Source organism: Porites lutea, chromosome 12, assembly GCF_958299795.1.
Source record: "Porites lutea chromosome 12, jaPorLute2.1, whole genome shotgun sequence".
NCBI lineage: Eukaryota > Metazoa > Cnidaria > Anthozoa > Scleractinia > Poritidae > Porites > Porites lutea.
Window position 1 is genome coordinate 448,482 of NC_133212.1, and position 26,066 is coordinate 474,547.

The 26,066-nt window shown below is 39.9% G+C and overlaps 3 protein-coding genes across 3 annotated transcripts; all 3 read left to right on the top strand.

Moving 5' to 3' along the window:
• The first annotated feature begins 3,561 nt into the window (after positions 1–3,561).
• LOC140921608 (contactin-associated protein 1-like) lies at positions 3,562–6,549 on the top strand. The gene is made up of 2 exons (XM_073371613.1): positions 3,562–5,018; positions 5,656–6,549. The coding sequence occupies exons 1-2, from the start codon at positions 3,659–3,661 to the stop codon at positions 6,528–6,530; spliced, it is 2,235 nt and encodes a 744-aa protein (XP_073227714.1). The 5' UTR covers positions 3,562–3,658; the 3' UTR covers positions 6,531–6,549.
• A 1,517-nt stretch (positions 6,550–8,066) lies between these two features.
• On the top strand, positions 8,067–9,017 carry LOC140921135 (uncharacterized). The gene has a single exon (XM_073371099.1). The coding sequence runs from the start codon at positions 8,124–8,126 to the stop codon at positions 9,015–9,017; it is 894 nt and encodes a 297-aa protein (XP_073227200.1). The 5' UTR covers positions 8,067–8,123.
• A 10,128-nt stretch (positions 9,018–19,145) lies between these two features.
• Positions 19,146–26,029, top strand: LOC140921427 (transmembrane prolyl 4-hydroxylase-like). Its single transcript, XM_073371421.1, has 10 exons — positions 19,146–19,600; positions 20,682–20,763; positions 21,512–21,690; positions 22,090–22,151; positions 22,477–22,511; positions 23,134–23,284; positions 23,522–23,579; positions 23,977–24,089; positions 24,450–24,540; positions 25,509–26,029. The coding sequence occupies exons 1-10, from the start codon at positions 19,313–19,315 to the stop codon at positions 25,782–25,784; spliced, it is 1,335 nt and encodes a 444-aa protein (XP_073227522.1). The 5' UTR covers positions 19,146–19,312; the 3' UTR covers positions 25,785–26,029.
• Positions 26,030–26,066: the final 37 nt, after the last annotated feature.

Sequence of the window (26,066 nt, forward strand, 5' to 3'; positions counted from 1 at the left end):
GCAACAATGTTTCCACTTCTTTTTGCACTAAAGCATCACAGCAGAAACGTTTTACGCAATTACAGTAACCAAACACACGCAGGACCGTACCCGGCGTGAATTCGCGAAAGAAATGACTCAAAACAATAGATGTTTCACATCCACTTTTCTGCTCTCAAATGTGCGTTCTTGGGAAAAAATGAAAAAGGTTTTCGTTAATTGTTTTTCACAGTACGTATATTTGAAATCGTTGCCATTTTTTTCGTTAAAAGTTTCCCTGTTTATGTGGAATCTCAACGAGCTTAAAGAACCGGAGTGGAATCGTACCGCACGTCATGAGAGGTTGCTGGTCTCCCCTTTATGTTGACTAAATACTTAACTGATTGTGGAATGGCCAGGTCCTGTTAGTCATTTTCGATCGCTAATCGTTTATAAACAGTTGAGGCAAACGTGTTAAAGCAATATTTTAATTTGCCTGGATCAAGTGGTCAATGACTAACATACAGCAGGTCATTACATTTCATTTCGCATAGCAAGATTCAAAAAAGACTATGATTTTCATTTTCATTTCTCCTTAAAGAAGAACTAAAGAAAGGATTTCGACAACTGCTATTGGGTAGATCATCTTCCAGGTTATTTGAACACCGACCAAAACACACAGCGTGCAATTACAGAGAGCAGGTTAATATTGGTTTAAAGAGAAAATTGAATGGGTAAATTACTACGGTGGCCCAGAAGGGTCACACATGCAAATTAAAAATGTTGCTGCAAACTAAAAATTTTACCTGCAAATTAAAAATGTTGCTGCAACTTAAAAATAGGACATGCAAACTAAAAATATTAAAGGACCGACGGCTGTGTAAGGCCAGGTCGCACAGCTCGGACCAGGTCCTCATAACTCATACTGCGCGCGGAGGACTTTTCATTTTTAATTTGCATCGATGTGTTTTCTATTTTCAATTTGCAGCACAATTTTTAGTTTGCATGTACTATATTAAATTTGCAGGAAATATTTTTAGTTTGCATGTACTATATTTAATTTGCAGGTAATATTTTTAGTTTGCATGTACAATTTTTAATTTGCATGTAATATTTTCAATTTGCAGCAACATTTTTAATTTGCATGTGGGACCCTTCTGGGCCACCGTAAATTACTGTACTGACCATTGCTAGGACACCAGATGGCTTCCTTAGCAATTCAATCACCTAATTACTATATATACTGCGTGACGACCCAAAAAGGCGAGAAGTGTGACAGGTAGCCTGAAGGTGCAGTATAGTCACACAACCCTAAAGTTGACTTGTACCCAATCTTCTTTCACGGCTCCATTGCCAGAAAACCCCACCCTGACCCAGCACCCGCTAGCGATTCAACCATGTAAATAAAATGGCTCCGCCGTCACTGCGCGTTGTTAGGAAAACGTTCGCGAAGAAAAAAATCAAAGCAGAAAACTAGCCTACTCGCCTAACTCTGATAAAACACCTGTCGTGTAGTTATCTCCTACAGACTCTAAGCTTTAAACCCTAAGCGCCCGATGTCAACTAGCTCCTTTACGCCTGTCAATCAAATTTGAACTTCCATTTCATTTCCCACATGAAAACTGAGCACAGTTGTAGGCCACAGTGGAACGTCGGAAAATATGAAGCGTTTGTGTAAGGTTTTCATCCTTCTGTGCCTCGCGAGCGTTGCTTTTAAGGTCTATAGTCAACACATTGCATTTTATGGTGACGATTTTGTTTCATTTGACTTGAACACGATGCCTTGGTTTGCGCATAGGCCAAGGATAATGGTGAAACACATCATCAACATTCACTTCATGACTGTGCTCCCAAATGGAATGTTGATTTACATGGGCGGTTGGGAGGAAAAGAGCGATTTTGTAATGATAAATCTTGTACACGGAAAGTTAAGGTATGAAATGTTTAATTAACAATGTTTATTTTAATGAAAGGTTTGACAAAACAACGATGGCGGTCGGTAACCGTAGACGTACACCGAAATTAGTTAACAGTAGACTCGCGGGATGTTCAAAAACAGACAAAAAGTGTTAAAAATGCTCAAAATTTGAAGTAAAAAAAAAAACATGATCAAATAGCAGTGATGTGATGTGAACAACTAACACGTTTTGAACTTGTTTCTTGACCATGTGGTTTTTTGCATTAAGTGGTCTGCCCCCGCTAGAGCTCAAAGTTCATATTTGTACCCAATTTTCGACTTAATAACAGGTTATTTCACAGAGCTGTAAAGAGCACCATCTGTGCTCGGTTTAGCAGTCACGCGTAGTCATTTCATTGATTGAGCAAACTAGGATCCTATTCTTTCTTTTTATCCTGATTTTACACATTAATGTTTATGTTTCTAAAGGCGCGGTTATGTTCTTTCTTTCGCTATATACGAGGAACCTCAATCCTAGTGCTTTTGAATTTTCAGTCATTATCAGAAATTGAGTGTAAACCAGAATTTTCATTACCTTGCATTTATGAAGCTTTTTAAAAGCATTTTGGTCATAAATTTTTTGTGGTCTTTAAGTGTGACAATACCGCGTGAAATAATGTCGTTAACCTTGGTGCTAAAATAATTTTGTACTACTAATACTAAAACGTTCAATGAACAAAACTGAACAAAGTACCTTTGCTAATACCTTGAAGAGATAAAGATAGTTTACCTTGAGTAAAGGAAGGTTGCTTGCTCTTTTTTTGTTGTGTTTTCAGGGTTGTCACTAAGATTTCAAGTTGCCCCCTAAATACAACAAGTAGGCAGGGAATCAAACCGCTAAGGATTTCTTTTGGTTCTATTTTTCTTCTATTTTCCCATAAAAGTAGCTGGGGGCCACTTTCTTAGTAGCCGGGGAAAATCTCCGGCCCCCGGCTCTTAATGACAACCGTATGTTTTGTTTTTTAAATAGTTTGTGTGTGTTTTTTGTGGGGAAGGGGGGGGGGGGGGGAGGAGGTGGGCATCCCCGACTTTTCTTGATGGTCAGATCTAACTGAAGACCTGGGAGAGGCTGGGATTTGTTGGAAAAGACACTTTGAAGCATTGTAATGAGACAAAAAAGTCAGAATCGGGGCTCTAACTGTGGTCAAAAAATATACAACACAGCTGGGTGCTTACATAGTTACATAGTAAGACTGTCCTAACTCTTTACTGATTAGTGCTTCTGTTCAGCGGCCGCGGCGAATTCGAAACTGGACTCTTGTATCACTACGCTTTACAAAAAGCAGGCTATCCAGTCCATACATTGATAGACATTGAGCAAGAAACTGAACAACTTGAATGATCTACTATCACTGTTTCCTAGTATTTTGAGAAATTGTCACAGGGGGCGTTTATTCGAGAGGGGATGTTTATTAGAGAGAGGCGTCTAACTTAAAGGCGTTACCTAATGGGTGTTTATTAGACAAGAGGCGTTACTTGAGAGAGGGCGTCTATTACACTTTATGCTTTTTACTACATTGGTAATCCTGTGGTGTTTTGCCTTTCTCCTACAGAGTTACAGTAAACCTTGGTGACAACAATCCTTCCCAAGTAGGGGATCTGTGGATAGACAACCTTGCTGATAATACTTGGTACAGGGCATTGGTAACTCTCGATGGACGTAAATTAAAAGTAAGGATTGATAAAAAGAATTATTTGCTTAAGCTGAAAAGTAAACACACCAGGTTGGATATAGAGGGCTTGATGTATATCGCAGGACTAACCACAGGCATGGCCAACAATCTGCGAGAGTATAAGCCTTCGCCACACTTCAAGGGCTGCATTGAAGCTGTAAGCTACAGCGACAGAAGAATTTTTCCCAGAGAAAACAAAAACAGGAAGCTCTTAAGGAGGTATACAATGCACGGCTCCCCCAAAATCCTTGCCTCGCGATCCAGGTGCAGACGTCTGGAATTGAAGACACTAAGCTTTGGATACCCGGAAGCATATCTCAAGTTCGCCTCGTCGGGTAGAATCAACCTGAACGTACGGTTCCACTTTCGCACGTATTTGGCAAACCAGATTTTAGTATCGAAGGGTAATGAACTTGGGCGATTTTCTTTTGTCCGTGTTTTGATGGTTAAAGGAAGGGTATTTCTTAAAGTGAGGACGTCTCCTGGCGGTATTGTACAACCGCTTTACTCTAAAAAGCAATTGAATGACGGTTATTGGCACGATCTGTCAGTTGTTGTGAATGAGACATTGATAAAGCTAGCTGTTGATAACGAAGTGCCGTTGGTGCATTTTAATCCGAGCCTGAATCAATCTGTTAACGAAGAAGAGGACCTGACTATGTTCATTGGCTACGCTCGAAAGGCAACTATGCCATCCTTCATCGGTTGTATTTATGGTTTAAGTGTCGACGGCGAAAAAATTGTTTTCACTAAAATAAGCCCGACAAGCAAGTCCGGTGCGCTGCAGAACTTCTGCAACCTTTCAAGCCCTTGTTTCCCTAATCCCTGCTTACATCGTGGTAAATGCATCGAAGCACGGTCTGATGGTTTTAACTGTGACTGTCAAAGCACGTTTTACAGAGGGCGCTTTTGCGAAAAACCCATTTATCGAAGGACCTGCCAGGACTACAAAGATCTTGGTCTATCTGGTGACGCCAACTGTACAGTGGATTTAGACACTGAAGGTCCCTTGAAACCAATTACGGTCCTGTGTAATGTTACGCAACAAGGAAATGCCGTTACAATTGTCGGGCATAACAAAATTGGTCTTCAGAGGGTGAATGCAACGAAAATGTTCTTTGCAGAAATAGGCTATTTTCATTCGGTGAGGTACCCATCGCCGATGAAGGAGATCAGAGCTTTGATCAACGGGAGCGAGCGATGCCTTCAGTATGTTGGCTTCAAGTGTTTTGGTTCCAAATTGCTGCAGTCAGCAATAGGCCCATATCAGGTTAAGTTGAAAGGAATAAAGTCGTATATAGCGCCTGAAAACTGGCCAGACCCGTCTTCAGGCAACAACAACTGCTCGTGTAGAGTAAACGGAACATGCACACTTCCCGAAATGTCTTGTTACTGCGATATTGGAGACGAAACCTGGAGAGAATATGGAGGTATGAAACCTTTCTTATTTTGTTATATTTGAGTTTTAATTCGTGAAAGGGGAACAAAAAGGACAACGCATAGGCAGAATTGAAAGGCTGAAGCAGAAGGGGGCCTTGTTCAATTACTAGTACAAGCAGCAAAAAGCGGGTGGTATTAGAGAGTTTAAATTTCACGTATACGGCAAACGGCAAACGTCAGATCCAAGTTGAAAATTTCTCAAAACAGAAAATGAGCAGACAAAACAAGCTCAAAACAATTCTTATGGATAAAAAATTTCTTGAAGCTTCTAATTTATGTGTAGAAATAATGAACAATAAATGACAAGTAAAGGGGAAACTTGGTCACGTGGTACAAATTCGCGTTTGCCGTTTGACGTAAACATGTAGCTTAACCTCTTAATTAGGTAAACCTTTCTCCTGATAGCGCTTAATATGGCATTGCTGTGCAAGGTTAAATTGTGCTGCAGCCGCTGCATGTATTAAGGCCGGCCCGTTTCATAGTTACACAACCCCACTACAATGAGAATTAATTCATGGCACTCAAACAACTGATGTACTTATCGTCATTTTTTATGAGCTGAAAATCTTCTCTTCTTGGTTGTCCTATAAAATCCAATGACGTTGTTCCGCTTGTGCTTTTTGAAAGGTTACGTCACTGACAAGTCCGCCCTGCCAATCACCTTGGTTGAGTTTTTGGAATCAGCTTCTCAGTCGGATTTCATCGTGGGACCTTTAACGTGCTATGGGACATCAACCAACTATGCCAATAACAGTTCAGAAAATACGACACGCGAGTTGCAACACGAAGCAGCGCGCTTTTTCAAGTCCTTGTGCTTTGCGATCAACCCCACTACGGACACTAACGTCCAACCTCGTTCGAGTGTCCCACAACCACATCGTATTCCGATATTTACGAGAAATCAAGCTAAATTTTCAATAGGAATGACCGCTTCAGTTGATTCAACTGGTACATTAGCATCAACAACTGTGAAAGCCACAACGAAGATCCAAAAGTCGAAGGAAATTCCTGTCCATACAAGTTCCCTTCCGACTGATTTCAATGAAGAAGTGATCCAAACTGTTTTTGGTGATGGCGGTTTGGCAGAAGCTACTGCAAGCAGCACTGTTTTGCAGTTTTCCACGGAGAAATCTAACTCGGACCCTCCATTAAACAAATCCCAAACCTTAGGCGGGTCGCCGAACGGTAAACCAACAACAGATGGCCAGAATTTGACATTTTCGTGGCAACTTGTGGTGACGGTAATACTTCTTGTAGTTGTATCTATAATGTTTGTGTCTTTGGTTGTCTACTGTGTCAAGAAACGTGGCATAAGCTGCAAATCAGCTGGGTTCCACTGTTTAACGAAGGCTCAAAAGACTGACGACCACGGCTTTGTTGAAATGAGGCCAGGATCACAGGCTCGAAAATCGGAATCATCCGATCCGCGTCGATCTATCGCAGCTGGTGGCTATAATGTGAGGGCAGGCATTATTCTCTACGGTAATCATGAGAAATTTTGAACAACTCAAGGAGCGAACCAGGAAGGTATTGGTCATAACAAATCGACAACAAATTTTTCATGGTCTGTACTCTTATTGATCATAGAAGTGACGTCAATGTGTTCAAACCTTTGCAGTGGAAGCACGAGCCGTAGGCGAGTGGTTTTACTGTAAAGTTTTGAAAATGTTGACGTCATTTCTTTGGTTGATAGGAGTGCAGCCCATGAAAAATTGTTGTCGATTTGTATTTTACATGATAACATTGACAGGTTTGATGTTAATTTTCCAAGAAGTTTCTCGGAAAATTGCGCGTGCGAGAAGGAGAAAACCAAATTGCGTCACCATTACGTCATTTCCATGGTCTGTTCTCCTATCAAACATAGCTCTCGACCACACAGAGCGCGAAAAATCGCCCAGTTATTGTAAAATTCAAAATTGTACCCGAGACTGAGTTTGGATTCTTTAGAATTGCACTATGCAGGGCAGAAAAAAAAATTGAAATCCTGCTGCCCAGTGGGCAAGTAAATTTCATTTTTCGCATACCCCATCGAAATATTACTTGCGCAAAGGGAACACAATGGCTCATTACCTATTGTTGTAAGTCAATGTCTTTAATAAGTTTTAGTTTATCGCAAATTGTGTAAGTTAACTAGTACTTAAGTGCTGAGCCAGATACGGGGTAAATACTGGATTTGACGAATATGGTGGATGGAGGGGTAACAGGAGCAAGCAAACGTGCACTTGGATTTTAAAATAATTCGTGCTTTCAATTAATCGTGTCACTCATCTTGCAGTCTTCAATTTGAGTCTTCAGTATGGATATCATTTACCAAGCTGAAACTTTGAGACAGACTCACATAAGGACTACTGAGGCTAATTTCAGTTGCCCATTGGGCCACCAAACCGACGTATATTTTTACTTGCCCAAGGTCAAAATTTACTCAGTTGCCCTGGGCAATCGGACCTGGGTTTTTTCCTGCCTTGCTATGGGACTGTGTTGGGGGATAAAATGTAGTCGTATTACTTAAGAAGACCGCTGGCTTCCCCCAAACAGTCCCATAATACAATTCGACTCAACACCGACTCAGTCTCACGCGTAGCTTCAAAATCAGCCATTTCGCCATTTTAGAAACGAGAAGGAAACTGGGCCGAGTTTACTTGCGCAAAGACTTCTGGGACTATAACCAGGGACAGGGGGAAAAATTGGCCATTCCGGTGCGTCCCTAGTAACAGTCCCTGTAACAATCGCGGGACGCATTTCGACTTCAGTTTCCTTATCGTTTCTAAAAGAAAACTGCTTAATTCCTTATAGCCTGCGAAAGCATCTGTTTCTCCTCGCTCTTCGCCGCTGGGGGACGTTTCGCGAGGAGGAACGTCTGCGACTCAGCGACATAAATTCCATACTGATGACGCAAATCAATGTTTAAAAAATGAATCCGGTAGTCATGAGGTTCCAAATATAAATTTTGGACTTTTGGCGGGAAATCGCAGCGGTCGGACGTGTATTCATCGTGTCTGCCTAACATTGCCAAAGATGACCCCTCTCTGGCACCTACTCCTATGAAAATACACTATCTGGCTCCCTGACGATGTAATCTACCTTCTTCAATGTAAATGCCTCCCAGAAAGAATAAAAGAGGTGATCGTGGCTCAACCGAAGACGAACCAAGAAATCCGAAGAAATCCAACATGGCGGCCGAGGAAAACATTGATGTTGAAGAACCGATTGAAGCGGGCAAGGAACAAGAAGAGCCTAGCCTTCTTGAAATCAAGGCTCTACTGGTCGACATACAAATCCAAATAGCTGCAGTTCTTAGCGAAAATCGAACGCTGAAGAAGGAAATCGAAGAATTAAAAGAATCTGCCAACTTCTACGAGAAGGAGCTTAAAGATTTGAAAGAGTCCTTGCAAAAGACCAAGGACGAATACAAAGAATTAAAACACATGCTAGCCTCAACAAGGAACGAGCTTAAAACAACAAAGGAGAATCTAGGAAAGCAAAAAGAAGAATCCGATCGACTGTGGGAACACCATGATGATTTGGAACAATACACTCGAAAGAACTCGCTGGAAATCCATGGAATTCCAGAAGATGCGTATCCCAGTACGGAGGCCGCGGTCATCAAGGTTGCTGAAGCCCTAAATATCACCATAGAGCCTGAAGAAATAGAGATTTCACACAAGCTGAATCGGGGCAAATCCATTATAGTGAAATTTTGCAATCATAAAGTGAAATCGAAACTTTACAAAGAACGCACCAAACTAAAGGATGTCAAAATCAAAGATCTATTTCCCAGCTACCCTTCAAATGCACAGGAACGACAACGTATTTTTATAAACGAGAACCTCACGGCTTATAGGCGTAGAATCATGAAAGAAGCGAACAAGAGAAGACAAGAGGGTACTCTACTCAGTGTTTGGTCTTTGGATGGTAAGATTTTTGTTAAGACATCACCCTATGGCTCCCCTGTTAGAATTTTTTCCGAAGAGGACTTAGATCAATTATAAACTGAACAGGCAAAATAATCTACGTTAAGTCTGGAGAGGGACGTCTTATCAACCATTCAAATTTCTCGCTGCCAAAGTAATTTAATTTTACTAACTACAAATTTGTCTATGCTCTGTTCTTTGTTTTTGCGCTACTCTTTTTTATTTATTCAAAGTGTTATTTTGTTTAATTTACCTTTTGTGATCATTTGCTTCAGTCTAATATTATATGCACGTTTTAGTCTTCATTATTTGTTTAAAATATCGAGTACCTTTTGCATCAATCATTTTACACCTAATAGAAAGAATGCAAATCCTTTATTGAGGCGCACATGTTTTTTTCCCGTCGAGACAACGTTTATTACAAAAGACTTGAACAAATCGTGACTTTGAAAATAACTTCATTGAATGTCAGGGGACTTAGGGATGACGCTAAAAGAAGAGAAGTATTTAATTGGCTTCGCGCCAAAAGGCCATCAATATGCATGCTCCAAGAAGTACACTGTATAGAAAAAACAAATCACTTGTGGAAAGCAGAATGGGGCTATCAAGCTTACTTCACCTCTTTTGAAAGCAACAAAGCAGGGGTATGTATTCTTTTTAACAATAATTTTAACCTTCAGCTCCAAAGACTTTACACCGACCCTGCAGGGAGATTTATTATCTGTGACTTAAAAGCTAACGAAAAGCTTTTGACCCTCGCTAACATCTATGCTCCCAACGAGGATAAACCTTCATTCTTTCAAAACTTTTACGATCATCTTTTAAATTTTAATTGTGAAGACATAATAATTGGCGGTGACTTCAACCTTGTTCTTAACATCGAAAATGACAAAAAAGGTGGCATTGCCAAAACTCACCAAAATAGCTTGAAGACCGTTCAAGAAATTTCAGAGAACCTAGATCTTCTCGATGTCTGGAGAATTCACAATCCAGATGACAAAAGGTACACTTGGAGACAACGACAACCTAAGGTTTACTGTAGACTTGATTTCTTTTTAATAAGCCAAAGCGTTATTGGGGACGTCACTAACACCGATATAGTGCCAGGATATAAAACAGACCATTCCATGATTACTTTAGATCTGTCTCTTCATGCAAATAGCAGAGGACCCGGCCTTTGGAAATTAAATACCTCTCTTTTAACCGAAACTGCTTATGTTAATCTTATTAAGACAACGATTAAGGAAGTTCAAGACGAATATGAAAATGATGACATGGTAAACTCTGCTCTATTGTGGGACATGATTAAGCTTAAAATACGGGAAAAATCGCTCAAATACGCAATGAATAAAACTAAGAAAACAAAGGGCCGTGAGGCAGAACTAGAGCATGCAATTTCCAAACTAGAATCGAAAATGGAGAACGGAGACTCTAGCGTAACAGAAAATTCTGAACTTGCAGAACAACTGAATGATCTAAAGAGTGAGTTAGAAAGAATTATTGAGACTCGTACGAAAGGTTCCATATTGAGAGCTAAAATTAAATGGCATAATGAAGGAGAAAAAAATACGAAATATTTCCTCAACCTAGAAAAGAGACACTATAAGCAAGGCATTATAAGCCAACTTAAAGTGGACGAAAATAACTTTATTACTTCGGATCAGGAAATATTAGCAGAAGGGGAATCTTTTTTTATGAATCTATATACATCCAACAGAAATATACACAATTTAATTGACACATATGATTTTTTTAAACACGAAAACGACACCGTCCTGAATGACGAACAACGGAACAACTGTGAAGGCCTGCTAACTGAAAGGGAATGCCTTGCAGCCCTGAAAACCATGGAACAGGGAAAAACCCCTGGATCTGATGGGCTACCTTCAGAATTTTATAGAGTATTTTGGACAAACATATCAAACTTATTGATTAATGCTCTTAATTATGCGCACGAAACGAGTCAGCTTTCCATCACACAAAGAAGAGGAGTAATCAAACTCATTCCCAAGAAAGACGCTGAGCCGTATTTCATTAAAAACTGGAGACCGCTTACTCTTCTCAACTGCGACTACAAAATTGCAGCAAAGGCTGTAGCTAACAGGCTGAAAAAGGTTCTTCCCGATCTCATCAGCTGTGATCAAACTGGCTTTATGAAAGGCAGGTTTATTGGCGAGAACATACGATTAATAGACTATGTTATTCGTTTTACCAAAGAAAAAAATATCCCAGGGCTATTATTATTTCTTGATTTCGAAAAGGCGTTTGACACGATTGAATGGCCTTTTATCATAAATTCTCTTCAATACTTCGGTTTCGGCCCAAGTGTTGTAAACTGGGTCAAATGCCTTTACAGCAACATAGAGAGCTGCTTCTTAAACAACGGCTGGACAAGCAATTTCTTTAAAATTGAAAGAGGGGTCAGGCAGGGGTGCCCGTTGTCTCCATATCTATTTGTTCTTTCAGTCGAAGTCTTAGCCAAGGCTTTTAAAAGAAACAGCAATATCAGAGGAATACACGTTAACCAAGAGGAAATTAAAATAAGTCAATACGCAGACGATACAACCTTAATATTGAATGGTTCACAAACGTCGCTCTCAGCTGCTCTCAACACACTTGACGATTTTGGAGAAGCCTCGGGTCTCAAACTCAACAGTAAAAAAACAGAAGCAATTTGGATCGGAACATATAGTGGAAAAACAGAAATTCTTCTTCCAGAAAGAAATTTCAGATGGCAAACAAACAAAGTAAAATCTTTAGGCGTTTGGTTTACGACAGACCCTGAAAACACTGTACTTCTAAATTATAAGGAAAAACTGGAAAAAATTAACAATATTCTAAGCAACTGGAAATACCGTAGATTAACCTTAAGTGGGAAGATCACTGTTCTGAAAAGCTTAGTAGCTTCTCAAATTGTGTACGTCTTGGCACCCTTGTGCACAAACAAAAAAATAATTAGCGAGATTAACAAGCTCTTTTACTTGTTCCTTTGGAACGGAAAGGGCGATAAAATAAAGCGAGATATTATGATTAACAATTACCCAGCAGGTGGCCTCAAAATGATTGACATACTATCTTTCAATAAAGCGCTAAAAACCACTTGGATAAAAAAGTACCTGGATACAGATAATCAGGGTAAATGGAAACTTTTTCTAGATCTTGAACTGAAAAAGTTTGAGTGTACCCTACCGTTCACAAGCAACCTTAATAAGATAGACATAGCTAATATCTTCAAAACGCAAGACAGTTTCTTAAAGGAAATTCTCCTAATCTGGTCAGAAATCAATTTTGAAGAGAGGATAACATCAGAGAGCCAGCTTTCAGAACAAGGCATATGGTACAACTCACTTGTAAGGATTAACGACAGCCCTATTTTCTTTAAAGAATGGTATCGTAAAGGCATCACAAAAGTTAAGCACTTAAGGAACAGAGAAGGAAAATTCCTCACTCCACCAGAACTTTTAAACAAATACGACATCAAGGTCCAACCCTTGGCATACTGTGGAATAATTTCTGCTCTTAAAAAGCTATGCAACACATTCAACCAAGGTGACCACACAAACGAAGGTAATAGTTACGAAAGCTTTTCGACAAAACTAATGAAAGCCCAAAAAGCAAGCAAGTTGGTGTATGACAAATTAATTACAAAGAAAAGTGCCCCCCCTACTACAAGCCAGCAAAAATGGAATCAAGACTGCAACTTAGGTCAAAACGAAATAACGTGGGGTGCGACCTACCAGCTAGCTCATAAAATCACAAAAAGCATAAAACTCAGGGAATTTCAATTTAAATTGCTGCACAGAAGAATACCAACAAACGCTTTCTTAACTAAGATAAGAGTAAAAGAAAACTCCAACTGCTCCTTTTGTAAAAAAGAACCAGAAAAACTCGTACACCTTTTCTGGTCCTGCCCCAAAACGGCGCTCTTCTGGGAGAGCATCATAACGCGATTAAAACTTTGCCAAATTATTCCCGATAGTTACTCTGCAGACATGACTGTTTCACTAGGCCTGAGATCAGACTCTTCTAAACTTCAACGCCAGATCAACTTTTGTTTTCTTATTGCCAGGCACTATATCTGGCTCTGCAAAACAAAAGAAGCTATACCTCTATTGCAAGGATTTCTCAAACACCTAAAGACAATTTACAACATACAAGCACAAGCAGAAGCAAACAATGTTCTGCCCAAACAATGGTCATTCCTACACGACATCACGTAGAAACTATCGTTTCTACCATGGCGCTATTCCCAACGCCCCCTGATATTCTCTATGTCTTTCATCCGTAGCTTATCCTGCCTCAATAACGCCAACTATCCTTAAATAAGTTTCTTCTGATGCAACTGTGTACTTGAAGCATACGAAATGTAATAATGTTTGAAAACAGTAGTATTGTTAGCAATGTAAGCAATAAGTATTGTCAGTATTGTAAGTATGGTATGAATGTTGTAAATAATGTAAGCAGTGTAAGCAGTGTTCAATATTGTAATTATTGGGTTAAGTAAAGCAAATTAAAAAAAAAAAAAAAAAAAAAAAAAAAAAAAAAAATATATAAATTTTGTCCAATATTGCGTGTCTTCTGGTCGATTTTGGTGAAGTGTTATGTTCATCTGCCAACGAGCTCCAGCAAGACTCAAATGTTTCATCTAGAGCAGACTACTTCCACAAATATTGACTGTTTTGTTAGAGATTCTTCGCGTTTACATTTGACCTTTGTGGCCTTTTATCTTTTATCTGTCATTCGTAAACAATAGCTAAAACAATGTAACTACTCCGTCGACCAATCGGCGCTTCTGACCGGATTCCGGATAGATTTTACGTCATCAGTATGGAATTTCTGTCGCTAAGTCGCAGACGTTCCTCCTCGCGAAACGTCCCCAGCGGCGGAGAGCGAGGAGAAACGGATGTTTTCGCAGGCTTAATTCCTTAGCGTAGCCTAGAACTGTTTCTTTTGAAAAGGTTACCTGGAAGCGCAAGTCATTATCATGTCAAAACTTGAGGGAATCATTTTAGAATTTGTTAATTAAGAAGGCTAACTATCAAGAGAATGTTTTAATGTTAAATATGCATTGGTAAGAAGTCACGCTAATCTTTGACTCTTTCTCGACAGCTCGATCTCAAATGATGACAAGAAAGGAAGATTTACGTTGTGTTGGCAGAATAATTAACCACTTTATTAGTGAAAAAGTAGATGTATTCATTTTAAGTTAGTAGTGCCTATTCGTGGCGGGGAAGGCGGAGGTTGTTATGCTAATAAGACGCGAAAAAAAATGCTGACGAACGGAACGAAAAATTATTTCTTCTGCTCGATGCCCACCCTCGTCCCCTTAACAAGCAGTAACATTCAGTTACTGATGAGTACCTTGCATACTTTGCAAACGTTATGTATGTAATAAATTTCTCATATTCCTATTGTGACGAGACCAAAACCTCATTCCCAGTGCCTCCCTTCTCAGTGTCAAAGAGACCCTGGGAACAAGGTTGGGTAAGACCGCTGAATGAAGGACTGATTCCCGCTGGGTTTTCCAATTATAATGTTCATATTAACATTTCTCTAACTCAAGTAAGGACAAGAAGGATATGCTTCGAAAGTATCTCTGTAACTTTAGTTTCCTGTTTTACATTTTTTTGAGTGAGATTGGTTATAAATGATCTGTATGTCCTTTCAAGAATTGTCTAGTCGCAGATTACCAATAAATTAAAATTGTGTTAGCCTGGTGTTAGCTTTCTTGTTACTCATAGAACTCTTTCAAAATGGAGGCCCACTTGTGTATATCTAGCCGGATTTTTGAAAACGTTACCCCCAAATGGACCTTTTGCGTCCAACAGTTTTTTTCCGGCCACCATCTCCAAAGTAGCCGTTATAAAAAGTAAGAGTGAAGCCATTGCTTTTTTTTCTTCTCCTCCTTTCTTCCTCCTCGCTCTCTCTTTTTCTCCTTTCCTTTTTCTTCGTTAGTGTGATTTTGGAGCTTATCGGCTCCAAAAAACCTGCCTTTTGACGCCTTTTCTCTTAAATAACAGCAAATTTTCGTTAGGTTGGTTTTCAAAAAACGGATAGATATAAATGAGTTTTTTTGGTCTCGTTTGAACGTAAGAATTCTTTTGTATTTTGCAGATGCAAACAAGGTCAGAAAAGCTAATTATCATACCTATAAAAGAATATATTAATAGGCCGCCGTTATAATAAGAGGTCTATTATATACCGCAAATCCAAACGACGAACTGTTAGTTTAAGTGGCTTCCTGGGATTTTTGGTGGTAGGCGCGGCTCAAGGGGTTATGGGAAGGGCTTCACAGGTGCCTTTGCGTTTTTGAAGGTTCCCGCTTAACCTAAAATTCCCGTGATCCCTTGCTTCCGGGCTTTTCTTGATCAATTGGTAAGAGATCTTGTTCAAAACAAGACGACCAGACACTCTACTGAAGTCAAGAAGAAGCGATCTATGGACCAAATAACTGCAAATAAAAACATTTTTAGACTTGGTCAAGAATGAAGGTTCTGATTTTATCAATCGACTTAGGCGGATAAGCTACCTAACCAATACTGAACATTAGCGTATCACGAACGCTAGAATACTCTGACATAAATATTAGCGCGGTTGATTAAACCAGTTTTTGTTGACACGCGTTGAGGCCGCGCTTTCTCTAGTGACGGCGTCAAAGTAATCAGCTGATCATGAAAGCACTTGCCGAAATAAAAAATCCAAGTCGTCATCTCCACAGAATTAAGCTCGTATGCCTTTTCAAACATTTGTGTTCAGTTTGAGTAATTCGTTTCACTCGCCTCCCCACCCCCCCACCCCCCACCCCCAATTTTGCTATGCGGAAAATCAAAATCACACCCCTGAAAGAAACCAATCTGGGCGTGGCTAAGGTTTTATGTGACCTTTAAAGGAGGGTGCTTCAAAACAGACAAGAATTTACGTGTGGTGATTTTACTTACGATGAGGATGTTGACATGGTATGCTGTCTTTCAAAAAGTATTTTGTCACAGGTTTCATGCAGTCCGGAACAGCATAAGCACAGGCACACCACCCTCTGCTAGTCCTGGCGTTGAATCTTGATGCTCAGATTTCAATGACTTCAACAGCTACGTGTGACGAAAAATTGCAATATTTGCACCCCTAAGCGTGGCAATGAGCGTTCCCGTCGCCCAGACTTGTGGGGCGAAACATTAATTATTTTAAAAAACAAGAAACATGGGGAAGGTAGAAGGTGCGGAACAGAGATAATTTTAATTTCTTTTGAAAAAAAAAAAAAAGACAAAGAAAGAAAGGCAAAATAAATGATTTAAATAGCACGCACAACTGCAAAGCGTGCTATCTTAAACGAATGACGCGGCGCTCGGGAGTCGTAACCAGTTCCCACAAGAAAAAGTTGCTTTACACACGTACCAGGCAAAAGATTTTTGTTTGCAAAACTCCGGGCATTTATTTTAAGCTACTGCCACAAACTGTGAAACTTAATCAGCTGCGAAAAAATATCCATATGCCAGTATGCAACGGCCTGAACATTACTTGAAATCCGGTCGACCAAGCCCGGCCAATAGCACAGACGAAGAATTCGCTCAGGGCGAGCAAACAGCTGGAAAAGTTCCCGCGCCGGGTATCGCTGAGCAAGATACGGAAATTGTTAAAACACACTACAGTCCAAGAGGTGTTTTCTTCGTATATTTCCAGGGAGAGGCCTCGATAGAAGTCGACAAGCATTTTAACCAGACTTTTTCAGGGCTTTCTTGCTTGCCAGGTGATGCCGCGGAAAAAATGGTAGATGGATCACGTCTGCAAGGTACATTTTAATTGAATATTTGTACCATATATATTTTTAATTTCATTTCTGTACTTGCCTTCTGGGGCGCTAGCTACATTAAAACAAACTTCTCCTCAAGTGATGAAGGTCGATCAAAGTTTATTCGCAAATTTGCTTTGTATATCGCACATCTTTCAATTCTCCAGCGGCTGTTGGAGAAATGAATGTTTGTTTAGGCTTTGTTTTCTCTCATCAGTCTATATGTCAAAACATCTTTGTGACGAATACCGTATCTCGGTCTCTGGTAGCTTGTTTAAAGCCAACCTTGGACTAGCTGATTTGCAGAGGAGAGTCAAAATACCTTGAAAACCCATATTATAAACATCTGTTTCAGTCCTTGTCGTAAATAATGTCGAATGCAGGCTGTTAGTAAATGAATGCGCGCGTCTTTCACGAGTAATCAAACTGGTGTAAATATCGTTACTCACCTTGGGACTTTTGGTCCGTGCTTGCATTAATCGATGTCGTTATCACTTTATTCAAGCGTAAACTACTTATGCGTAGCCAAGTTTTGTTTCAAGTATTTAATCGTATCGTACGCAAATCCCTCTGACGCAACTACTTTTCCAATACGGGAAGTCTCCCGATGAAATTAAATCATTTTTATAGTCGGAATCTGCTGTGAGCAAGATCACCTCCAGTTAAGCGACTGCGACCACCTTTCCAGGATATTAATAAATAGTGGTACCTTTTCCATTTTATTCAAACCTCAATTAAGCCGCATAAGCGGTCACTTGACCTGCGGTCTAATCCTCATCAGGTGTATTTTCAATATGAGCCGCTCAATAAGGACAGTCCGTCTAGGAGACTTGCTATTGGCCTCTCGATGTCCGTTTTGACGAGATTTCACCGTTCCTTTGATAAAGAGGGAGATGTGTCGGATCTATTTCCGTTTCAGATCGATCATCCTTGTGGTGCAACTTTATGTTAGGCGCCGTATGGCCATACCTTGCATTTGGGTGTGGTCGCTTAAATTACGAGTACACGACACGAGATATGTAAGGACGTACGGGTTCTATACGGCTCTGTCCTGTCGATTTTCCCGTGCATGCTTCTTTATGTTTTTGTTTCCATTAGGATTACCGAGTGTTCCCATGACGCAGCGTAACCTGCCAGCTTCATTCTGGAATCAGCCATCAAGTGACCAGACCCCACAACCACCAACGAGTTACCCGCGTCATAACAACTCATTATGTTTGTTCCAGCAAAATGCGTCAGAGGGGACAACTTATTATAGTACTGGCTGCCGCGTCACCAATGACGCTTCACACGTCAGCCTTGGGGGAACCGCAACGAATGCTGCCAGTGATACGTATGCATTTTCCGTTTCCTGTGCTCAGCTCGCTTCAGGGGTGGTGGAAAGTTTTCCGCCAAGGTACCTCCAACAAGGTCCTCAGCCGTTATCTGACCCGTCAGTGCCTCTTTTAACACAAGAAACCGATGTTGATTGTAATGAAATGCAAACTTCGTTTAGGTTCAATCCTAGCTACAATGACCTTCTTATTCAACCCAAGGTGAAACCACAATTGCCTGTTGTATCCGGTGAGCCAGCGAGATGAGAATAACGAAACACGCTACCATATCACTCCGAGTCATCTGGGCGGATTACTGACGACGAAGAAAGAAGAAAACTGATAACAAAATTGTATGGAAACATAAGTCTAGTTATGCACTGTTATAGTGTCACGGGAGGAAGAGAAATAGTTTAGACCCTGTTTGTACTGTAAATGATGTTTAGTCAGGGTCTCGAGTAACAGATACGCTGCAGACACCTCGAATTCTGCAATGTATTTTGCTATTCGGGCTTGGTTTCGAGACCGAACTCCAGTTATCTTTATCAGTGATACTTTGCAAAAATTCGTGTTTTGGTAGCTCGTAGGCCGGGTTTCCATTTTGATTGTCTATGAACAGCTGAGAACAGAGGATGAAAGGGATACAATGTCACTGCTTTGGAATAGTCACTGATTGTTCTCTTTTTCCATAATAATCCCAAGCGTTGCTATTTCCCTCCTACAAGTTGAGAATCAGTTATTATCATCTTTTCGTGACAAAGTGACAATTTATAAGTAAAGGAGTAATTCTGTACACAGTAGCGAATTTTTGCTGTTCGATCCTCTTGACGTCTTCAGGGACTACTCGCCCCGTGATGCTTTGCGGACTGCTGTCCAACAACATATATGCGAACAAAATTTGGGGACGACTTTAATTTCGCCTAAAAGTAGTATCCGAAAATAGAACCGTCGAAATGAAATTCTCGACTTAAAAGTTAAAATTCACGGAGGACCACCAGAGTTGCCAAGATACTAGATAAGCGTGACAGCTATATGCTATTGTCGTCACACAACTCTAAACGGCTAGTGTATTTGTCAGTGGTCACTCATGGTCTATAAATTAAATAGCCGGTTTGTACCTTGCAGAGTTTAATGTAAATCTACAACGGCACCTACTAAAGTTGTTTTTTCATTGCCATGTGGTTGGTGCCCTTATTGATGTACGTATATTGTATACAAACGACAAACGTTAACGATATGCAAATTTCTTGAATCAATTCTGTGATAAGGAAACAGAGATGGCGCCGCCCCGCGCTGATAAGAAAAAGTTCTCGAAGGAAAAATCAAAGAAGAAAACAGACAAGACGGATTCAAAATCGTCACTCCCATCTACAACGATAGCTGTAGCCATAACGGCTTTCATAGCCATCTCCGTAGCAATTTACTACAAGAACGGATTTAACATGGAGCGAAAGCTGGATGAAGCACAAAGGACGAGCACTAGAAACACGGCGAGGACTTCAAATAACAAAAAAACCGAAATTAATGCGGATTTCAAAATTCTTCCTAGATTGGACGGAGTTAAGGTTGGTGATTATCCAAGAAATATTCTAAATTGGCTTCATATTTTTAATAATATGACTTCATTATTTATTACCTCACCGTATTGTTATGATTGTGTTTCAGCTGAGTAGCCTGTACTGACGTGTCCGTATTAAATCAATAGACTGTTTAGATTAAACAAATGAGTTAAGGCAATTTTCCTATGAGTCCTTAACTTACTGTGTTTCAACACAGTCCCCTTATTTCTCGCCTATTAAATAAGACCGTGTTCAAATCATTAATGCTGATCTTTCTGTCACGTTTTGCAAAAAAAAAATATCGGTCGAATATTACCTTTATTGAAATGAATGTTCCGCGAATTTCTAGAAATTTGCGTAGTGCTTTAAACAAATGCTTATCGAACAGAAATGTGGTGACTCAAATAAAAAAAAATCAAGTCAAATAGAAGCTAAATAGCTAATTCGAAAACAGAGTTTGTTCATGCCATTACGTTGTAACGGTGCCGTGGTTTAGTCACGCGATCTTACGTTGTAAGCCCAAGCGTTATAGAAGCATTTTCACCAGACAGGAGTTAACATGATTGCCATCAAACAAAAAATAAATAATCTAATGACCCATGGCCTATTTGGTTTATTTGTAAAGTGCTGTAGAATCAGTAGAATCTCGTTAACCTGACAAAAATCTGTAAAAATTATACATATTTTTATCTCGTGTTTACATCTTACTCATCCTCAGAGACCCAGGGGCAGATAGTGGGGGCGAGGGAAAGTCTAAACAGGCGGAAAAATATTTTCTTCGTGCCCTATTTTTCCTCCCGTTTAGACTTTCCCTCATCCCCACTATCTGCCCCTGGGTCTCCGAGGATGGATCTTACTCTAAGTCCGTTGGCCGTCGGAGATCTGGGTATGAGATTAATCAAATTTATGACGTCAGAGACGTCATGATTAAAAGTTATAAGGACAGCGATACTTTCCTATTGTGTTAGTTTTGTTGCTTTTGAAATTATTGGCGTAATTCGTGCTACCATACACTCTGTGACAGTCATTGCCGATTGATTGTTTGCTTTTTACTAATTAATTTACCTATTTATTTTATTTTTTCCAGGTTGGCCACATTCAAAAAAGGCAATTAAGCCCGGGAAAGATGTACGAAATAAAGACACTGAGTCTTAAACCGCTGATATTTGGTAAGACAACAGTCACAACAATCCTAGTTATCCTTATGAACGAGCTATTTCACAAGTATACTTACTGTTTTAGGTTAATCATAACTTAGTGCCTTTAACAGTGCACAAAAATGCATGCACTAATCATGCTATTGTTTTTGTGATTTTTGCAGGCATAGTAGTAAAAGGAAACTCGATTTTTTCAAGTTTCAATCCATATCCATCCTTGCCATCTGTACCAACAAAGGATAGCAAACATTTTCAGGGCCAAAAATGATTTAGTAAATTACATTGATGATTATCGAAAATAGAGCGCTATGATTGGTTAGGAGCTTTGCTTCATCCCGCTATAACCACCGCGCGGTGATTATAATATTGAAGGCTAGCAGTTTTCAAAATGGCAGCCAGATTTTTTGATATTTCGGAGTCGGAAATTGATCAATGTAATTATACTAAAACAATTAGTCACCTCAGGCGACGTGAATATCTGTCGAGGTCACTATTCGCCGATATTCACGTGGCCTTGGGCGATTCATTGTTAAATAGTCTTAAATAACAAAACTGAACCATTACTTTGGAACTCAATTGACGTGAAACATGTTTTAGCTTTTTAAAAAGAAAACAAATAGCGTGATAAAGCCCCTTTAGGATACGGTATGTTCTACGTGGCAGTAACATCCTTTTGAGAAATAGCGGTTTTTAAAAGACAGGTGTACCCTACCTCAACGACACCTGTCTACAATTCATAAGTCAATTGCTTTAATTATAGAAATTGCCAACTTTTTATCTGACGAGGATTGCCAGACTATTGTGGACCTTGCCTCTAAAGAAGGCCTGGACACCAGTGAAGTTCAGGACCCTGAGACAGGAATCAACATTGAACCAACCAATGAGGAGACGTTCAACAACTGGGATTACAATCACGACGGCGTCATTGATAAAGTTGAGGTTAGACTAAGGATCTTAGTCAAGGACATTTTCTCGAATTTTCAGTGGCAAGATGTCATCGCGTTCTCTTTTCAAAGTCATCAAACCACATTAAATCCGGAAATTTGAAGAGAACTGAAACTTCTTCGAACGTTAACTGTACCTCTTTTGAGAAGAAGTTAAAAAATGTAGTTAGAAGGAGAAGTGCGAAACGTGGAAAAGTTCATTCAACCTATAAAATCCCTTAAGCGAAATCGGGAAACGTTGTGAGGAGACACCCTTTCTTCTTTGTGCTACACACTGGAACTCAGATGAATCGGAAACAAGATATCGGTTCAGATAACAACAATGTTTTAAACCAGACTACTAAACAATTTACCACGTGACCGAAATAATATTCTCTTACGTTGTCTTTCGCAGGTAATGCACAATCTTGTAGATCTCAGCGATTTGTATTTCTCAGAGGAAGACATCGAGAAAATGTGAGTAGTAATTTACTACTTGATCCGAATGCTTTTCACAATAAATGAAAAGCTGTACTGAAACTTCCCTTTGATACCGGAAACTAATGACTGTAAGAAAGTGTTTTCAATTTAGTGATAATTTCAGACACAGACTAAGGTCCAACGCTAAACACTGTATTGCTTTGCCTACGATAATATGATTTCAGCCCGACAAGTTTCTTGATGTAGAACTTACGTGTATAAATTAAAAAAAGAACCGCGAAAATTTAAACTTGTAATCATGCGTTAACTTCAGAAACCTGCTGTCTTTCTAACGATTTTGGGTTTATGGTTTAATTTCTAGGTTTGAGGAATTAAAAGTAGACAAGAACACAAATGGTTTGTAAGCCAATATCAGTTTGGTAGATTTGACGTGTTTTTTCCATTTTTACTCAGATACAGTGGTATCCTCCTGCACTAACTGCACGCGTGATAATATAACCAACGCCTGGTTAGCTCATTTGGATAAGTTATGGGTTCAAACCCCTGCCGAACCAACACTAAGGGTCTTGAAATAACTGAGAAGAATGTGCTGCCTTTGTTGTGACATCTACAATAAGAACGAAAAACCGTAGGCGCCGTCTCACAGCTCTTTCACTGTTCTGATTTTTGTGGGACGTAAAAGAACCCACACTGCTGTTCGTAAAGAGTAGGGGGTCTAGACCCCGGTTGTGTGGTACAACTTTTCATTGGCTGGGTGGGTAATGAGGGAGTTGATATCATTTGAGACGTTAGTCCTGTTTCATCCCCTGTCACCGTGTTGAGTCAACGTGGCGAATTCAATAAAGTAGTTCGAGTAAATAGAACTAAAGAAGAAGGCCACTCTACTTAGTGACTCCAAACGCGCGATGAAATAGAACTGTAAAAGAACACCATTCACTCTACTCAGTGACTCCAAGCATTTTCCTAAACATTTATCGTGAGGTCTCATCATGAACAATTAATTGTGTTACTTATTCAGGTGTCATGGACCTAAGAGAGTTTCTAACAGTAAGAACCGAAAAAATCATGAGATATCTTCATAACGTGGCAAAAACGCTGCCTCGAGTCAAGAGCCGAAATAGCAGGCAAACATGGTTGGACCACAGAAAGATAAAAGGGCTCAATGATAGGTATGTCATGATATCTCATGAATTTATCAGGCACCAGTCAAGAGCCAGCCAGCTCTTGCCTCACTTTCCACCTGTAGACGAGAACTATTTTTGTTTTTATACCATTTAGTGCTTTCTCATATTTATAGTTAATTCTGCATTGTTTTAACAATTAATTGGAATGTTTTTTTTGTCGGTTAATAATGATTTTTTGTTACGTTGCGGAGTCAATGGGCTGATGTATGATTTGATTTTCAGAGTTGCAGCTCTAACAAAGCTTCCCAGAGCAGTTGTTGAAGAAAGTGAAGAACTTCAGGTAGGAACTTATAAACAGAGTTCGACGTTATTTTTCTCCAGGCTCAGTGGCCAGAGTGCTTGACCGTTAGGTTCGAATTCCTGCGGGAACTCAGAGGTTTTGTGTCTGCGTTGGTCACATGGTAGACATTTCAGCTTTCTCAGGAACATCCTTACTAGCGTCAGTTTAAGATATATCTGAAAAGAGAGCTTCGCTAGCCCTGACGGCCATATTTACTCCTTACATACAAAAAGAAAGGACGAGTTTGTGCGCACAAAATCTTATGTCAAGTAAGCAGATTGAAGGTTTATTAACTACACGCTTGTTATGCTCCATTTCCTCTTGTATCCTTGATTATGATAATGATAGTAGTGATAATGACCATGATGACTATTCTAGTATTTTTTTTTACACGTAGGTTGTTCATTACGATCCCGAGGGACATTACCACTGTCATCATGACTCACAGGATGTGGATCCCAGAATTCCTTGCTGTGTATTCCGAGACAGAAGACGCTGTCGCCTCTGCAGGTACTGCGCATGTAGTGCGTCATTCTCCATAAGCTCAGTCTCCTACCCAGCTATTTATGTGTTTTGGGGGTGAGAGAAGATTGAGGTAAGGTTGAGGCGAGCGGGACTCATGGGAAGGAACAGTCTTTTCCCAAGAGCTCCTGCGCTCTTTAACCTAACCCCAATCTTCTCTCACTCACAAAACACGTCAATAGCGCCTTGGTAGGAGTGTACCATAAGCCCCCTGCAACTAGTATGTACTAAAATCTTTGTACGTTCTCCTACGTTGAACAATTTTAAGTTATTAAATAGAAACCATATTTCTTCCACCTTTTCCTTTAGCTAGAGACTTAATAAGAATTGACTTACCTTCTTGTGCAGATATATCACAGTATTATATTTTTTAAACGACGTTGAAGAAGGGGGTGAGACTGCCTTCCCAGTTGCCAATAATGCTACATTTAGCATCGAGGTAAGCATTCCTACCAAAATTTTATCCATATTTTGTGATGAGTGGGGTAGGGCAAACAACCACTTTCAAGTTTGATAACCTGGGTTAACACTAAGATTTGATGATCCAGTATGGCGGCCCTCTGGAAGATATGAAGTATTTCTTTGTCTTATGACGTCATAATAACCTGTTAATGCTTCCCTTGAGAGATTCCTCGAGTATCATAATTATGGTCATATCACGATTTGAGGTTGTAGGGATACAGATTCATTTCTTATTTCTTTGTCAAGTTCCCGTTCACCAAAACCAGGTAATCATCCATGACAGTCTTGGATTCTGTGCAAGTTGTGGAGTCCGGACTCCAGGTTCTGGATTGGCCGGATTCTTTGTCAGTGGGACTGGGATTATGGATTCCAATCGTTAGCGGGATTCCGGGTTCCTTGGGCCCAAAATTCCGGATTCCACAATAGAAAAAATCCCGGATTCTGGAATCCGGATACCCTTGTAAACAACAACAATAGCTGCTGTAACCTTTGCAGTTCTTAGAGACTACCTTTTATATACCTATTGTTTTATTATACAATTTATACATGCTACATATTTTAATTGTATATACATTATCATTACTATTTCTTATTTGTAAATAATTTTTTATTTTTGTGTCCCCAACTAGTTGTGAAAACTTAATACATTGACACATTAATAAAGTTTCTACTTACTTACTTACTTACATTGGGCGACTTTTGTGTTAAGTGTAAACGCTAAGAAAGTGAAGCGGCTTCCTGGGCGCGAATAATTATGTCTCCAGGGGAGTCCTAATACAATTCCTAATCTAATTCGGTTTTAACTAGCATTCCTTTTAATTCAGTCTAGGTGCAAACTTTGCGATACTTGACAGGCAGTGTCGTTGCAGCACTAAGAGCATTTGTACAGTTTAACGGTCGTTATGCAAACCCTTCCCGCTATTTTAAGGGTTTTGTTTCTTTCAGGCGTGGGCACAGATAACTAAATACCGCTGCGACTTGAGCAAGCACTGTCACAAGGCCAACTTATTTGTAAAACCCCGCAAAGGGACGGCAATTATGTGGTATAATCATCTGCGAGATGATAAGACAGGATGGCACGGACGACTAGACCAGATGACCTATCACGGAGGATGCGACATTCTAAAGGGAGAGAAGTGGATTGCTAATAACTGGATAAATATTTTGGGAGATTCACGAGAAACTATGGTCTCTTACAAGAATCCAAAAAAGAAAATTTGACTACAAGTTTTGAATAGTTTAGACCTTAGGTAGTGGAGGGAGTAACTTGCGAGTACCTGTTATCCGCAATGAGCTAAACAATGCGGCCTAGGCCACCAGGTCTTGAAGGGAAGTAGTCATGTAGACGACATTTGAAAGGCGCGTTAGCTGACTTGTCAGAGAAAGTTCTCGGTTTACGATACAGAGTAGGCCGGACTTAGTCTTGTATTATATGTGATAAAACAATAAGGCGGTTTGCGAGCAAGTAAGAAATAAACTTAGGCAATTTTTTTCTCTGTGATC

Coding starts and splice junctions, on each gene's coding strand:
- LOC140921608 (XM_073371613.1), top strand. CDS start 3,659: ATGTATATCGCAGGACTAACCACAGGCATGGCCAACAATCTGCGAGAG. Junction 5,019..5,655: donor AACCTGGAGAGAATATGGAG/GTATGAAACCTT, acceptor GCTTTTTGAAAG/GTTACGTCACTGACAAGTCC.
- LOC140921135 (XM_073371099.1), top strand. CDS start 8,124: ATGCCTCCCAGAAAGAATAAAAGAGGTGATCGTGGCTCAACCGAAGAC.
- LOC140921427 (XM_073371421.1), top strand. CDS start 19,313: ATGGCGCCGCCCCGCGCTGATAAGAAAAAGTTCTCGAAGGAAAAATCA. Junction 20,764..21,511: donor TCTTAAACCGCTGATATTTG/GTAAGACAACAG, acceptor CTTTAATTATAG/AAATTGCCAACTTTTTATCT. Junction 23,285..23,521: donor ATAAAAGGGCTCAATGATAG/GTATGTCATGAT, acceptor TTTGATTTTCAG/AGTTGCAGCTCTAACAAAGC.